The following is a 16,135-nucleotide window of genomic DNA, read 5'->3' as shown; positions in this document are numbered from 1 at the left end:
AAATATAAGAGCTGTGACATATTAAAAAAATGGTTAGGCCACATGTGGAGTACTGAGTGCAGGATTAAGTACGGAGGAAATACACCTGGATTGGAGTATTTTAGTAATAAGGAGATACTAAATTGATTGGCTTTGTTTTCCCTGGAGCTGAGGAAGCTGAGGTATGATCAGACAGACAAGTACAAAATTATGAGGGGAAAAGTTAGGATTGATAGTATACAATGCCCTCGATAATGATTGGGACACAGCAATGTCATGTAAATGAAAGTAGTATTTGCCTCTGTACTCCACAATTTGAGATTTCTAATATTTAAAAAAATCACATGTGGTTAAAGTGCACATTGTCAGATTTTAATAAAGACTTTTTCTATACATTTTGGCTTCACCATGTAGAAATTACAGCAGTGTTTATACATAGTCCCCCCATTTCAGGGCACCAAATGTTTGGGACACAGCAATGTCATGTAAATGAAAGTAGTCATGTTTAGTATTTTGTTGCATATCCTTTGCATGCAATGACTGCTTGAAGTCTGCGATTCATGGACATCACCAGTTGCTGGGTGTCTTCCCTGGTGATGCTCTGTCAGGCCTGTATTGTAGCCATCTTTAGCTTATGCTTGTTTTAGGGGCTAGTCCCCTTCAGATTTCTCTTTGGTATATAAAAGGCATGCTCAATTGGGTTCAAATCGGGTGATTGACATGGCCACTCAATAATTGATCATTTTTTAGCTTTGAAAAACTCCTTTGTTGCTTTAGCAGTATGTTTGGGATAATTGTCTTGCTGTAGAAGAACCGCCGGGCAATGAGTTTTGATACATTTGTTTGAACTTGAGCAGATAGGATGTGTCAATACACTTCGGAATTCATTATGCTACTGCCATCAGCAGTTGTACCATCAATGAAGATAAGTGAGCAAGTACCTTCAGCAGCCATACATGCCCAGGCCATAACACACCCACCAGCGTGTTTCACAGATGAGGTGGTATGCTTTGGATCTTGGGCAGTTCCTTCTCTCCTCCATACTTTGCTCTTGCCATCACTCTGATATGTTAATCTTTGCCTCATCTTTTTCCAGATCTGTGGTTGCTCTTTTAAGTACTTCTTGGCAAACCTGGCCATCCCTTTTTTGCGGCTAACCAGTGGTTTGCATCTTGCAGTTTAGCCTCTGTATTTCAGTTCATGAAGTCTTCTGCGGACAGAGTTCATTGACAAATCCACACCTGGCTCCTGAAGAGTGTTTCTGATCTGTCGGACAGGTGTTTGGGGATTTTTCTTTATTATAGAGAGAATTCCTCTGTCATCAGCTGTGGAGGTCTTCCTTGGCCTGCCAGTCCCTTTGCGAATAATAAGCTCATCAGTGCTCTCTTTCTTCTTAATGATGTTCCAAACAGTTGATTTTGGTAAGCCTAAGGTTTGTCTGATGTCTCTAGCAGTTTTATTCTTCTCCTGTCATAGGTGCTGTCGTAGGTTGTCGCCAGGATGACACAGGTTGTCGCCAGGTCACGTTGGTTGTTGCCGGGTGCTGATTTCAGTGAATTCCATTGATGACTACCTGCGTCAACCGGCGACAGGTACCGGCGAATGAATTGTCTTCAGTTGTCTTCAGTTGTCGCCGACAGGGTCGTTGCTTGTCGTAGCTTGTCGTGGGTGGATGTAGGTTGACTTTGGTTGTCGTAGGTTGTCGCTTATGTGGTCATAGGTGTGGTCGTAAGTAGACGTCCTAATGGGTCGCCGGTTTTCGGTAGCTTGCCGTAGCTTGACATCGACTAGGTGGTAGGTTGTCGTAGCTTGTCATAGACATTGTCGTGGGAGGGGGTCCAGTCGCTGTTTTTTTTGGCGACCTGCTATGACTGTGACATTCGCCGGCAGTCGCCAAAAAAATTGCCTATGTGGGACAGGCCCTTTATACCTGCATTAAGGAGGCAATTAAACACACCTGATCAATTACAAACACCTGTGAAGCCATGTGTCCCAAACATTATGGTGCCCTGAAATGGGGGGATGGGGGGGACTATGTATCTACACAGCTGTAATTTCTACATGGTGAAACCAAAATGTATAAAAATGGCCTTTAATAAAATTTGACAATGTGCACTTTAACCACATGTGATTTTTTTCTATTACAAATCTCAAATTGTGGAGTACAGAAACAAATAAATAAATGATGGGTCTTTGTCCCAAACATTATGGAGGGCACTGTAAATCTTTTTATCCCTGGTGGGGGTACCTATGGCAAGAGAATATAGGTTCATGGTAAGTAGTAGGTGGTTTAAAGAGGATCTGAAGGGGAATTTTTCATAGACGACAGTTGGAGTTTGGAAATGGGGTGCCTGAAGTCATTGTGGAGGGTTCACAACATTTAAGAAGTATCCAGACAAGATCATGAATTAGCACAGCAGAGAAAGCTGTGGTGTAGGAAGGAACTGTAGATGATGGTTTACACAGACGATAGACTCAAAATGCTGGAGTAACTCAACCGGACAGGCAGCATCTCTGGAGAGAAGGAATGGGTGACGTTTACGGTCGAGATCCTTCTATGGACCTAATATGGGCAAATGGGATAGTTACATGGGGTGGCAAGGACATGGTGGGCTGAAAGGTCTGTTTCTGTGTTATATTACTCTATGACCTATCATAGAAACATAGGGACAGGAAGTGGCTATATAATCCTCAAGCCTGTTCTGCTACTTGATGATGGCTGATCTGGGACTTAACTCAAGACCCCCAATGGTTTATTAAATTTTATCAATAATAGATATAAAATATATAATGGACTATGGCTTGGAAACAGAGTTCCAATGTTTTCCTTGTGTTTTGTTCCCAACATTGTCATGATTGGTTGAATAACCTTCTTCTCTGCCTTCCACCAATTTCTCTGATACAATTATTTACATATCATTTTCACATATACAGTATGTTACTAATCTTTGATGTACAGGTGCACAACCTTTTATCCGAAGATCCAAATAACGAAAACCTCCGAATAGCGGCCATTTTTTCGGTCCTTGAAGAAAGGTCCTTGAAAACGTTCACCGAGGGCGGCCCGCAGAGGTGACAGCGGAACCTCCGGTCGGTCCTCGAAGAAAGGGGAACTAAATCCCCATTCATAAAAGAGAAGATGAGGGTATATTGCGCGGGACGGTTAATAATTGACAATATGCTGCTGCCTGCCCGCTGAGTTAAAAAGTTCCCACGGTAGACAGTGTTTCGTGAGTCTTGCGTGGGAACTTTTTAACTCAGCGGGGCAGGCAGCAGCAGATTGTCGCTCGCTTCAGTATCACCCCACCTACACCCCTCTGCTTCCCGGCCATGTGTGTGACCCCTTCCCTCCCCTCTCCTCTCCAGCTCCCCGCCCATTGCACCGGCGCGGGGGCTTTGCACTGTCTTCACGTCGGGGATTGCAGCAGGTTGTCCCAGTCACCGGAGACTTCAGGACCAATTGGACACCGACCACCAGGCCCACCGCAAGCACGGAGATCCCAGAGACCCACAGCCAACAGCAGCCCAGCCCCACTCCAACTACAGATGAACCTGGGTTGCGGATGACGGGGCGCAGCTCGGGGCGTCGTAGGGGCCCATCGGGGAGCGGCCACTCAAAGCCACGCCGGGAGATGTAGGGCCCTGCCCCGGTCTTGATGTTGGAGCCCCTGGCGGGCTCTAGCAAGTCCACGGCAATTTACAGCCGCGCCGGGCGTTGTAAGGCCCCGCTCCAGGTCACTCTCAACCCCGTAATTCGGGCGGGAGAAGTCGCCGCTGCCGGTGCCCCGCAAAGCAGTCTCCCACCGGAGACCCGCGAGCTCCCGGTGTCACCATCCACCGGAGTCGGGTCGCAGCAGCTCGCCCCCGCAGCTCTCCACGCTCCGAAGCTGGCTAGCTCCACGGAGGTAGGTCCGTAGGTCCACAGCTCCCACCGCCGCCCACCGACCCCCAGGCACGGAGATCCCAGAGACCCACAGCCAGCAGCAACTCCAGCCCAGCCCCGCTCCAACTCCAGAGGAACACGTAGGGGCAGAAGCTGATGGTGTGCAAGGTACGTCTTGTTCTTGGGGTGGCGGATGAGGGGGCGCAGCTCGGGCTGTGGGCAAACTGCCACTTGTCGCCGTAGCGGCCAAAGATCATAGAGGAGCTCCTCTATGATCTTTGGTAGCGGCCCATCGGGGAGCGGATTCCTCTGGAGTTGGAGGGGGAGGGGGGTATTGTGCTGTTTGATCGCCCCCTGCTATCCCAGGGACAGGGAGCCACAGCGGCTTTTTAGACTGGTGGGCAATCACTTCCAAAGTTCTGCCCACACAGTCAGTACACTTCTCCTACACTGCATTTCATACAAACATTTATTCTGCAAGAAAAAACGACATTGAAGACTCAAACTCGCGATCGAGTAACTGCCAGGATCAAGGCGCAAACTCGCGACCTTGCGGATATGAGCCGAGCACTCTACCACTGAGCCAGACATTAAAATCTACGCTAAAAAAATTCCATTCCGAAGACCGACAAATTCTGAATTACGAAAAGTGTCTGGTCCCAAGGCTTTCGGATAAAAGGTTGTGCACCTGTACTTGCTACAGTATATTTTTATGCTCAAATTGTTCCTAAATTCACTCCATTATTCATTCACAATATGGATCAAAGGGATTATTCACTTTAATATATATATTTTTTATAAATCAAAGAACAGTTCCCAAGCATTGACAGATCTATAAATATGACAGTGCAAGTAGATTAAAATATTTCCATCTAAAAAATAATTTAATAAAAACATGACGAAATTCTATTGCAGTTTTGTAATGCAGTGGATAATATATTCATAATAAATAGTGTAACAATCTATATTGAAATCACAGGTACAAAGTATTTATATGTTAATATTCCTGTTAACTTCAAAGACTTTATGACTGACGTTGCTTTGATTCTTTGAAAATACGTGAAATGTGAACTAGTGTCAATGTTATGTTGCTTGAATTCATCAGTTGTGGCAAATGTAATCACCTATACAAAGGTAAATCAATTTAAATGGATGATTTTCAGAAAGCATATTACCAGAAAATTATGAATTCCCTTATCAACACAAGAACATGCATGTTTAATTAATTCATGAACTTGTCTTCAAAATAATAAATCACTATTTCTACAATTAGCCAGTTAACCAAGCAAAATAAGCAAGTTTCAGCTAAATCGGTACGTTGAAAATGTATACAGTCTTTATTTCTTCACATATTAATCTGTGAATTTACTGATTTCTAAATTGTTTGCGTAACTTTACGTTCCTAATTAGCTTATGAACTAACTTCAAATGCCAGAGTTATGATTTCCAATTGCTTTGATCAGTTTTGAAATGTAACTTTATGTTTCTGTCATGCCTTCTGGATGTCAATGACAGACTGCAGAAACAACGAGCAACTACATGAACACCAATTTAACAGTAGGGGCCTCATGTTACCTGTCACCCATTGCAGAAGTTAGAGAGGCAATTAAAATGGAAGAGAAAGAGATACAATCTTGAAACTGTAAGTAGGCAGGACATTGAAGGGTTCCACAATGAAGAACATACGTTCACTAGATCAAAGTAAAATCTCCTGCATTAATACTTGGAAAATAAGCATTAAAAAAACCCTCAAGAACATTAAATAGAGGAGCAGGAATGTGGGCATTTCCCCAACAAGCCTGCTCAACCATTGAAAAGCCTGAACTTCAATCAAAACTCTCTCCCCAAAACTGTCCTCACATCCCCTCAAATCGATTTTGCAAAAAGATTTCAAATAATATTTCTGCTGTTCCAATTAATATGTCCTGCAGATACAATGTTTGTTCAAAAAGTTAAAACAGCTCCAAATGCTGAAAGCTGGAATATAATAAAAAGTGTTGGAAATATTCAGCATTTGTAGAGAAAGAAAAAGAGTTAACATGTCAGATGTATGACTTTCTGTTTCTTGTCCTATTATCATCGTCAGTCATTTTGCATAATCACTCTCTTTGTCATTCTTTCTTTTCCCTTTTCCTTTCCATCATAGGATTTCTAAGATAAACACAAAATGTCAGATTAACTCAGCGCGACAGGCAGCTTCTCTGGAGAAAAGAAGGGTCTCAACCCGAAACGCCCAGTCTGAAGAAGGGTCTCAACCTGAAATGTCACCCATTACTCCTCTCTAGAGAAGCTGCCTGTCCGGCTGAGTTACTCCAGCATTTTGTGTCTATCTTCGGTTTAAACCAGCATCTGCAGTTCATCCCTACACATAAGCTTTCTAATTTGTTCTCCAACCCTATGCTCCCATCCCCAACTTCCTCCATATTGTTTTTACTATTGCCCATCCTGACAGAATGTTTATTGCCAAGTTGTATTAATACTGGTTCTTCCTTCTCAAATATGAACTGACCTGCTGAGTATGTTGCCAAGTTCTGTTTGTATTTCAAATTTTTAGGACAGTGACTATGTGTGTTTGCACAACTTAAACCATCCTGTTTTTAAGATCGGCAGAGTGCAACCTAGCGAGCAGAGTAGCAATTCAGTTCAGAACGTTTTATCGGAACACTTTTCTACAAGTATTTTCACGTCACATATATTTTGAATATGGATAATCACCTTGGTTATCCCGCAGAGTAAAATTTGGGTTTGGCGGGAAGGTATCAACAAGGGAGAAGTGAAATTGTGGTCCATTTGCAAAGTCGTCCTTGTCTGTAGCACTTACTGTCTCGATAACCTAGAAAAGGCAAAAAATACATAAATTCTGTGAATCTGACTTGTGCTTAATGTGAATTTTGATACGCCTGATACGTTCTTCCTTATATGATTTTACAAAAAAATATTACATGATTTGTTTCAGAAAACTGAAGCATGTTATTTTTACACCTAATTTGAAAACTACACAAGGCACAAAACGCATTTTGAGATTCCTCCTGAAAATTTCATTTATGATAGATTGCTTTAAACACTGCTTACAAAATGTAGTTCTGCTGAAGCCACTGGGATATTTTAGCTATTTCAGAAGCGGAACAGAAAATCCGTAATCATTACTGAGACGATTAGTGCTACTGACCAGGGATGGCGTTCTAGCCGATAATATTTAATATATTCACATGATCGAGCTGTTTCCCACTTTCCATATCATAAATCATAATATCATTGATCTATGACAATTATTGCAAATGAAAATATTTCTGGCATACCTGACCAGGTTTGGCATTTTCACAAAGGATTGTGTCATAATCTTTCACAATCTCTGGAGCATTATCGTTGAAATCAAGAACTTGAATAGTAACTGGAACTTGAGTAATCTGAGATGGGCTGTCTATGAAATAAATAAAAGAAAATTACATATAGTCTTAATTTACATATCAAAATGACTGCAAGGTTACATACAGAGTGCAATAATAACATTAATATGATCTTAAATAGGGGGGCAATATGACAAACTTTCAAAGGAGAATTTGAATTGCCCCCAATATAGATTAACATGGGAATTGTGCTATTTTGAAAATATCTAGTCAAAGTTCATGGTAACTACCAACTGCAGATTCAAGAGATATTGACCATGGCTTTTAAATATATTTCCAACATTTTAATTAATAGCTTTATATGTTATAAAGGAATGCTAAGTCCAACTGAATTTCATGTTTAATATTTTTCTCTTTTTATGAGCATTATGAAACACAAATTTATTTCCCATATGAAAGAACTGAAATGGACCATGTGTTTATTTTGTTGATAAATGTATTTCAATGGTGTATATTAAGCTGATAAATCAAATTAGAGGGGGTGCTAAAATTAGTAGATCTAATTCCTTCAATTTCACAGCAACTAAGTTAAACTGAAATTATCACCAATATTTTTGATATCTTAAAATAAATCAGAGAATATAAAAAAGTTGAATTTCATGTTACTGTATACAACAATATTCATATTCAAATGGAAGTGCTTGCAACAGGCCAACCTATTTGCAGGGCCACATGACTAAATGGATGCCATTTAAGGATGCCTGAGCAATTTGAAAGGTTTTGGAATTACAGTAATCCTAATTTTAAATTCAAGTTCAAGTTCAAGTTCAAGTGAGTTTATTGTCATGTGTCCCTGATAGGACAATGAAATTCTTGCTTTGCTTCAGCACACAGAACATAGTAGGCATTTACTACAAAACAGATCAATGTGTCCATATACTATAATATAAATATATACACACATGAATAAATAAAATGATAAAGTTCAAATAACAGATAATTGGTTATTAATAATCAAAATTTTGTCCGAGCCAGGTTTAATAGCCTGATGGCTGTGGGAAAGTAACTATTCCTGAACCTGGTTGTTGCAGTCTTCAGTCTTCTGTACCTTCTACCTGAAGGTAGCAGAGAGATGAGTGTGTGGCCAGGATGGTGTGGGTCTTTGATGATACTGCCAGCCTTTTTGAGGCAGCGACTGCGATAAATCCCCTCGATGGAAGGGAGGTCAGAGCCGAAGATGGACTGGGCAGTGTTTACTACTTTTCTCTTTCTAATGGATTTTGGTTATAGCAGACCAAATCTGTTGTAGACCATATTAGTTATTTCATGGAATGACCACTAAGTGAATGGAGTTTAGTTTAGTTTTAGAGATACACATACTGTATATTGATGATGCTCTGTCTTCTACTGTCCTGACTATTGTACTAATGAAAACTTTTTGAATACTTTGGAGAATTGCTCAGTTGAATAGTGTTTTTGAACTATTTTAGCTTGGTTTAATTTAAAGATAAAGCATGGAAAACACTGAGCCTGTGTTGATCAGCACTCCGCTGTACATTAGTTCTATTCTACACACCAGGGACAATTCACAGTGTGTGGGATAGAACTACAGCAGCAGTTCTATCTTTCCTCCCGCATTGCCAAAAAAAGACATTGTCACAGCGTGGGATTCACCCAGACACTCCCTCCCCCCCCCCCCCCCCCCCCCCCCGCGTAAAGACTTGCAGGCCAATGGCATTACTGGGCTCCACGAACTAATGGAAGGCCTACCGAGCAAGAGACCTGGAGTGACCCCAGACCCCAAACCCCAGGTTCCCCGGCGCCCCTGCCCACTCACCGCCCCTGCGCCCCGCCCCTGGGAACCCTGGCTCACCAGGTCAACCTCACACACCAGCGACAACTCATAGTGTGTAAGATAAAGCTAGTGTACTGGAACACCCAGAGAAATCCCACGTGTATCAAATCCGGGCCTCCGGTGCCATGAGGCAGCGTCTCTGCCAGTGACTCACACATCACACAGAAGCTGAGGCAGCTTCTCCACCAGTGACTCACACAATGCACAGAAGCCAACCAAACCACAAACCTCTGCATGCCTCTACAACGCGGTAGGAAATCAGAGCACCCGAATGAAACCCACGCTGCCATGAGGAGCACCTGAGGTCTGGATCAAACTTGGGTCTTTGGTGCTGTAAGGGAGCAACTCTACCATGGTGCCTTCCCAAGGTATTGAGTATTTGTGTCCTTTAATGTTTATTGTTCAGTGATGTTTATTGGCTGTTTTTCCAATAGTACTGTACATATTAACCTACTTATTCGGTTATAACGGACAATTGGTAATAACGGACACCATCTCCTTCCATGTGGTCTTGTATAGCGAGAGCTTTCTGTATTTAAAGTAGTAAAACACATTCATGCACATACTTACCATGTTCTGATGCAATGACTGTCATATTGTGGCAAAGTGCGTCTTCTCTATCAAGTTCCTTTGTGGTCTTAATAACCCCACTGTTAGGATCAATGCTGAAATACCCCTCTGCTTCCTCAGCATGTTCAATGAAGTACCTAACAGGAAGTAATTTAAAAATACTGTAAGATTCACAATAAGACCAAATAATAAATGAATTTCAACTTAAAATTTACGACTTATTTATTTCACAAAAACATACTGTTCACATCTTCCTATTTAATCAGACTATCAGACTCACGATGAGTGGTTTATTGTTTAAGAGCTGTTTTGTACTGAAAATAGGCTCTCATTTACCTGAACAATATATGTGATAGGCACAAAATGCTGGAGTAACTGAGCGGGACAGGAAGCACCTCTGGATAGAAGGAATGGAGCATCGAGACACATCTCAGACCCGTTCCTTCTATCCAGAAAAGCTGCCTGTCCCGCTGAGTTATTCCAGCATTTAATGTATGTCTTCGGAATAAACCAGCATCTGCAGTTCCTTCCTACACAATATATGTGATATATTGGAAATGGTAGCAATAAATTACCCAAAAAAAATCAAGGTTAGGATGTAAAAAAACTGGAAATTATATTACCCTTCTCTAACTTCAAGCCATCCCACAAAACTTTACAACCAATTAATTCAGATATAAGTATAATCATAATTGTAGAAAACAAATTTGTCTCTTGCAGCATATTCCAGCAAAAGCAAGGTTATAGATCTGTTTTGCTGTTTGTGACCAAATGCTTTGTGCATGGGCCTGGCCTGCAAATGCAATAGAGCAACAAGCCAAAGGAAATATGTGATACCAAGGAGAGTTCCATTTTGTGCAAAAAAATTCAAGTACGTGTCCCGTTGTTAAGTAGAAGGGTGGCAAGGAATTATGTATCTGTGGGATCAGTAGGCAGGTAGACTTGATAGTGGGCAAGAGAACAGGATCTGCTATTAGATGGCTTTGGTGGTTGGGGGGATGAAAGAGATTGGTGGTTGACCTTTGAGGTCAATGGCTGAAAAGAGATGATGCATGAGTCAATGGAGTTAGAGATTATTGAGGAGTTATAGAGTTATGTGATAAGCAATAATACAAATGATATTAGATTAGATTAGATTATTTAATGACCACACAGTCAATCGCATGCAGTAATCCGTTTTAAATTTAAAAGGACAGCTTTGTGAACAAACAGCACTGTCTGCAAAGTACACATACTATTGCCCCCCTGCAGGAGGTCCTCAAGAGCTATTGAAATTGTACCGAATCACATGCTATTATCTTTGTTCTTAAGAGTATAACGACTCGATGTACTTAAGAGTTTGGAGAGATTCTACTTCCAGTGATAGGGTTTGGAAACACTTCGTCACAAACTGAAGTATTGTGTATTCAGTTGCTGTTGAACTTCATTGAAGCAGCACGAATGGTTGCAGGATATGGAAGTGTTAATTCTGGCCAAATTGGAGAGGCCAGGACACTAAAATTGAGTAAAGGCTTATGTGCTGCTAGGCCATTTGGTCAATTTAAATGTGCCTTCTGCTGAAATGGGACAAGCTGCAAAATGGTGATGCAACCGGAAATGGTGACAGTTTGTCTAGAGCTTAGATAAATGCTGCAGGAAGAGAATGGAGCATCTGCAGATTCTGACAATTAGGTGTAAATTGCATGAAACGGATTGGATGAATGCAAACCAGACATACACATTGTAAATATTGTTGCAAAGCTTTACTTTGTTAGACGTTGATTGGATTAAGTGTTGAGCCTTGTCTGGGTTTCCTGACTATCAAGGCACATGTTGCACCATTCATCTCTGTTAAGTTGCATCTAGAAACTTTGTCAGATACATTGTATTGGTCCCTGTATTATTGGGTTGGGGAAATGTCTATCATGTACTGTGTTAATCGATATCTGTTATTGGGCTATATAGAGATCCATGTGGTTCGGTCCCTATGTATAGAGACCCATGTGGTTCGGCCACCTATAAAAGGCCGCTCCCACAAGGTCCTGTGTCGATCTTCTGGGAGAACGCTTGGGACTGCATGACCTTCTGCAGTGTCTCTGCTTGAACGAGGCGAAGAGGGCTTGGCCAGGCAGGTACAATGATCGAACCGACGGTGGTTAGGTATAGTAGGGGGAACTGTTATTGTGTTTTTCCAAAATAAAGTTTAGATGTGCAAGTGCTTGAGTGATTTTTGACTGAAACTAGACTGGGGTGAAGCTTAGAATGAGCTATTTACAGAAGCATGATTACAGAATATTTTGACATTTTACTTCTCCTCATCATTCTCTCTTTGACTTCTCTATCCTCAGCCTCCTATATTATCTGGGTTTTTTTACTTTCTGAATGTCCTTCCTCAGCCTCTGTACTTAGTTAAAATGTTACATTTCAAAGGTTTTTCTGATCGAATGAGATCTTGCTCACACGTCTGTTTCACTCTGTTTCACTCTCCAGTGATGTTGCTGACCTGCTAAATGTTTCCTCTTTTGTTAATCTCAGATAATGAGCATAAATTACAACTGGTAAACCTGTGGTGCAATTGATTAATTAGCCGAGCTTACTGATACATGATGTGGAACAAATGTCAGCCTTTTATAGGCCACACATAAGGACTGCACATTCAGAATGAGAAATTTACTCAGTCTTAAAGAGGAAATACATGCAGTACTCTTAAAAAAAAAAAAGAAATGTACCAACATCTGATACCAGAACAGCATTACAATGAGAACTAAATCTTTATCTTTGAATATTTTCTGTATCCTTTGCATTGCTTTCTTGTAGTTTTTGACCTTGAACATATATCTTTGCCAGCATATTTATAGGGGTGGGGTAGTTTGTTAAGCATCAACCTACTTTGTTTGGTTCAAATAGGGGATTGGGCTGAATGTAGGCCTTGTGGAACCTGGTCAGCACTCATCTCTGCAACTGGATCCTTGACTTCCTGACCAACAGACCACAATCAGTGAGGAAAGGGGACAAATCATCCTCTATGATAATCTGCAACACTGGTGCTCCACAGATATGTGTTCTCAGTCCCCTTCTTTATTCCTTGTACACCCATGACTGTGCAGCCACGTACAAATCCAACTGAATTTACAAATTCATAGACAATACCACTGTAGTGGGCTGGATATCAATTAATAACAAGACAGAGTACAGGAAAGAGATTGAGAACCTCGAAACCTGGTGTCAAGACTACAACCTTTCTCTCAATGTCAGCAAGAGAAAAGATATAGTGATCTACTTCAGGAAGTAAAGCTGTATATATTCATGGCACCAAAGTAGAGATGGTTGAAACTTTCAAGTTCTTGGGAGTAAATATCACCAGCAACTTCCCCTGGACTAGCCATATTGATGCAATGGCCAAGAAAGCACTGACTCTACTTTCTTAAAAGGCTTAGGAAGTTCAGCATGTCTCTAACAGCACTTACCAACATCTTCAGATGCAGCATAGAAACCATTTTATCTGGGTTATATCACAGCATGGTTTAGGAACAACTCCATCCAAGACCGCAAGAATTTGTCGAGAATTGTGGATGCAGCCCAGACCATCACGCAAACCAATTAATTTCCATTAACTCCATCCACACCTCACACTGCCACAGCAAGTGGACTTTACTTGGCTTTATCTTGCATTAATGTTATTCCCTTTATCCTGTACCTGTACACTGTGGACAACTTGATTGTAATCATGTAGTCTTTCTGCTGACTGGATACCATGTAACAATAAAGCTTTACAATGTACCTCAGTACATGTGACAGTACACTAAACTAAACTAAAGTTTTGGGGAAAAATCTTACCTCTACAATGAACTTTTAATGTATTCCAGCACATTGGCCCTGTGCCTTTAATTTTTTTTCTCTGCGATTCTTATAAGGAATAACATAGCCTAATACACTGTGGCAAGAATTTATATTATCACGTGTAAATTAACTGTTTGAGTGCCTGATGGTGGACAATGATTTTGTAGTGTAAAGATCTCTGGTCTTATTATATTGTTACTGGAGAGATCAATTTCTGAGATATATTGCTAGAAGTAAATATAGGTTGAATTTTTATACTAAGTGCAAAACTGTCAAGAGTAATTCTTTAGACGTATCTAAAGCTTCAATTGGTGAATATAATTTCATTTCGGAGAATCTTGCCATCAGGAAAAAGGTGCAGGAGTGTGAAAACGGTGACATCCAGGTTGAGAAACAACTCCTTCCCAACAATCCTCAGGCTATTGAAGACTACGAACTCAAACTAAAATCTGAACTGTCTTGGTTGCGCTAGGGACTTTTTATTTTGCATTGTATTATATTTATTTATTTATTGATCTTCGTATTTCTTTATTTATTATGTTCTTGTAAGTAAGAATTTAATTGTTCCATTTCACAACATATGACAATTAAACATCCTTAACCTACACCGGGGGGCACGGTGGCATAACAGTAGAGCTATGGCCATACAACGCCAGAGATATGGGGGTCGATCCTGACTACGGGTGCTGTGTGTATTAAGTATGTACGTTCTCCCCATGACCTGCCTGGGTTTTCTCCAAGATCTTTGGTTTCCTCTAACATTCCAAAGACGAACAGTTTTGTAGGTTAATTGGTTTGGTATAATTGTATACAATGTGAAATTGTCCCTAGTGTGTGTAGGATAGTGTTAATATGTGGGGATCGCTGATCGGTGTCGACTCGGTGGGATGAAGGGCCTGTTTCCGTGCTGTATCTCTAAACTAAACTAAACTAACCATTATTCTGACTCAGAAGCAAGGTTGTTCTCTGCCAAGGTGCACCCCATTCTAAAATCTAACAATTTAAAAGTACAATTCATACTGGAGTTAGAAATGCAGTGGAAGCAAAGACTCTGGCAACATGTCTGGGTGACAATTTGAACTGGCAAGGCATGGAAGGTGAGTACTGGTTAAGGAGATTAGTATAGATGGGAATTTGATTGTTAGCATAGATGGGCGGGCCGAAGGAATTGCTTCTGTGTTGTATGACTTTATGATCCTATGATGCTCAATACCTAAGCAAATAAATGCAAAACAGAAGTTTAGGACCCTTTTCGAACTTTTAACCCACAGGCAATATAACTCAATTTTGACATAACACTGAATCAAAACTGAATAAAAAATGCATTGTAAACCCTAATTAAATCGGTCATCAAAGGGGAAGTCATTATTTTTGCTAGTTTGATGAGATATGCAGTGAAGATGAAATTGCTAATAGCTTAAAGTAGCAAATTACATAATTAAATAGTCCTCCTGCCGTTATAGAGTTGCCCAGATTTTTTCAGTCTTTGTCTTTATTTTTCAATTTATATTTTTTAATGGCTTAGTCAAATATGAGGGATGAATCAGTACAGGAGTGTAGAATACCTTTCCTCATTCTGCATGCATTAAATAATCTCAGGTTGGTTATAGAGGCAACATTCTTTTCCTTCAGCAACAGGGAGGCTAGCACTTCAAAAGAGTATTCACAACATTGTATTTCTTTTGCGCTTAACAACTATCCTGCCAGTACCCTTTGCACTGCGCGTCTTCTCCTTTAGGTTTAGTATACCTGGATGTCTTCTGTTAGCACTCAAATAAAAATTGACCTGCCTATAATCAATCTTCAGCACCAGGGTGAAATGGTTTATACCATTTTAATTGCACCTTTCAATCCAATTACATATATGTCCTTAATTAAAGATTACAACAAAAATTGATGAATGTGTTGTGGATTTAGCATCATTCCATATACCATTTAAAAAAAATCTGCAATGAGAGAGAATATAATCCTTTAACATTGGGTTTTAAAAAAATCATTTTTGGTTGAAAGCCAAAGCTGAATTATTTATATATATCAACCCCCCTTCTGTGTTTAAACATGAAAACTGCTGAGTCTTTTCAGAGGGTTGGAAATTTACAAACCTTCATTCAACCACCAGACACTATATAGTATATTGTGTTTATTTTGTGACTGCTGCAACACCTTCTCTGATGCAAACTTCAAACATGGTTCAAATTAAAAAAATATCGACTTCTTAATATGGGCTATTTCTGCAAAACTCATTATTTCGTCAGTCAAGGCAACAGCAGTATTAAAAAGGTTAACTTAATGATATATAAGTGAAAAATTCCAAATAATATTTATGCAGACTGATGTCACATGTCAAAGTACTCTCTTTACATTATCTTTATTACTGGATACAAAAAAAAGAAAGGTCTCTCTTTTCAAACTGAAATGTTCACTTCCATTCAATTCAAATTCAATACTTATTTCATTTATGCTGAAACAACAGATCGATCAATTGGAATGCATTTTTATGTTCACATTCTTTTGTGTAGTTCTGAAGTTTTAGCAAAATCACACTGTATCCATTACAGGGCAAGAGTTACTGGTGAGTCTGCCCAATGAATCATAATGTATCTTTATAATGTACTAAATATTCAGTGCTTGACCCTGCTGGCTTCATAGTTCTATTTTCCAACCATCCTGGGAATACAATAT

At 40.3% G+C, this 16,135-nt stretch overlaps 1 protein-coding gene across 5 annotated transcripts in view; it reads right to left on the bottom strand.

Annotated features, from left to right (window-relative positions):
- Window positions 1–16,135, bottom strand: part of LOC116990944 (cadherin-18-like) — a 794,245-nt gene that overhangs the window by 20,453 nt on the left and 757,657 nt on the right. For all 5 annotated transcript variants that reach the window (XM_033049123.1, XM_033049131.1, XM_033049142.1 and 2 more), the window contains 3 exons: window positions 9,635–9,771; window positions 7,162–7,283; window positions 6,578–6,695 (listed from right to left, as the gene is read on the bottom strand). In XM_033049123.1, the coding sequence (XP_032905014.1) occupies window positions 6,578–6,695; window positions 7,162–7,283; window positions 9,635–9,771 (377 nt within the window). The remainder of the gene's footprint in view (window positions 1–6,577; window positions 6,696–7,161; window positions 7,284–9,634; window positions 9,772–16,135) is intronic.

This window comes from Amblyraja radiata, chromosome 2, assembly GCF_010909765.2.
Source record: "Amblyraja radiata isolate CabotCenter1 chromosome 2, sAmbRad1.1.pri, whole genome shotgun sequence".
In the NCBI taxonomy this organism is placed as follows: Eukaryota; Metazoa; Chordata; class Chondrichthyes; order Rajiformes; family Rajidae; genus Amblyraja; species Amblyraja radiata.
This window is presented reverse-complemented; position numbering and strand designations above follow the sequence as displayed.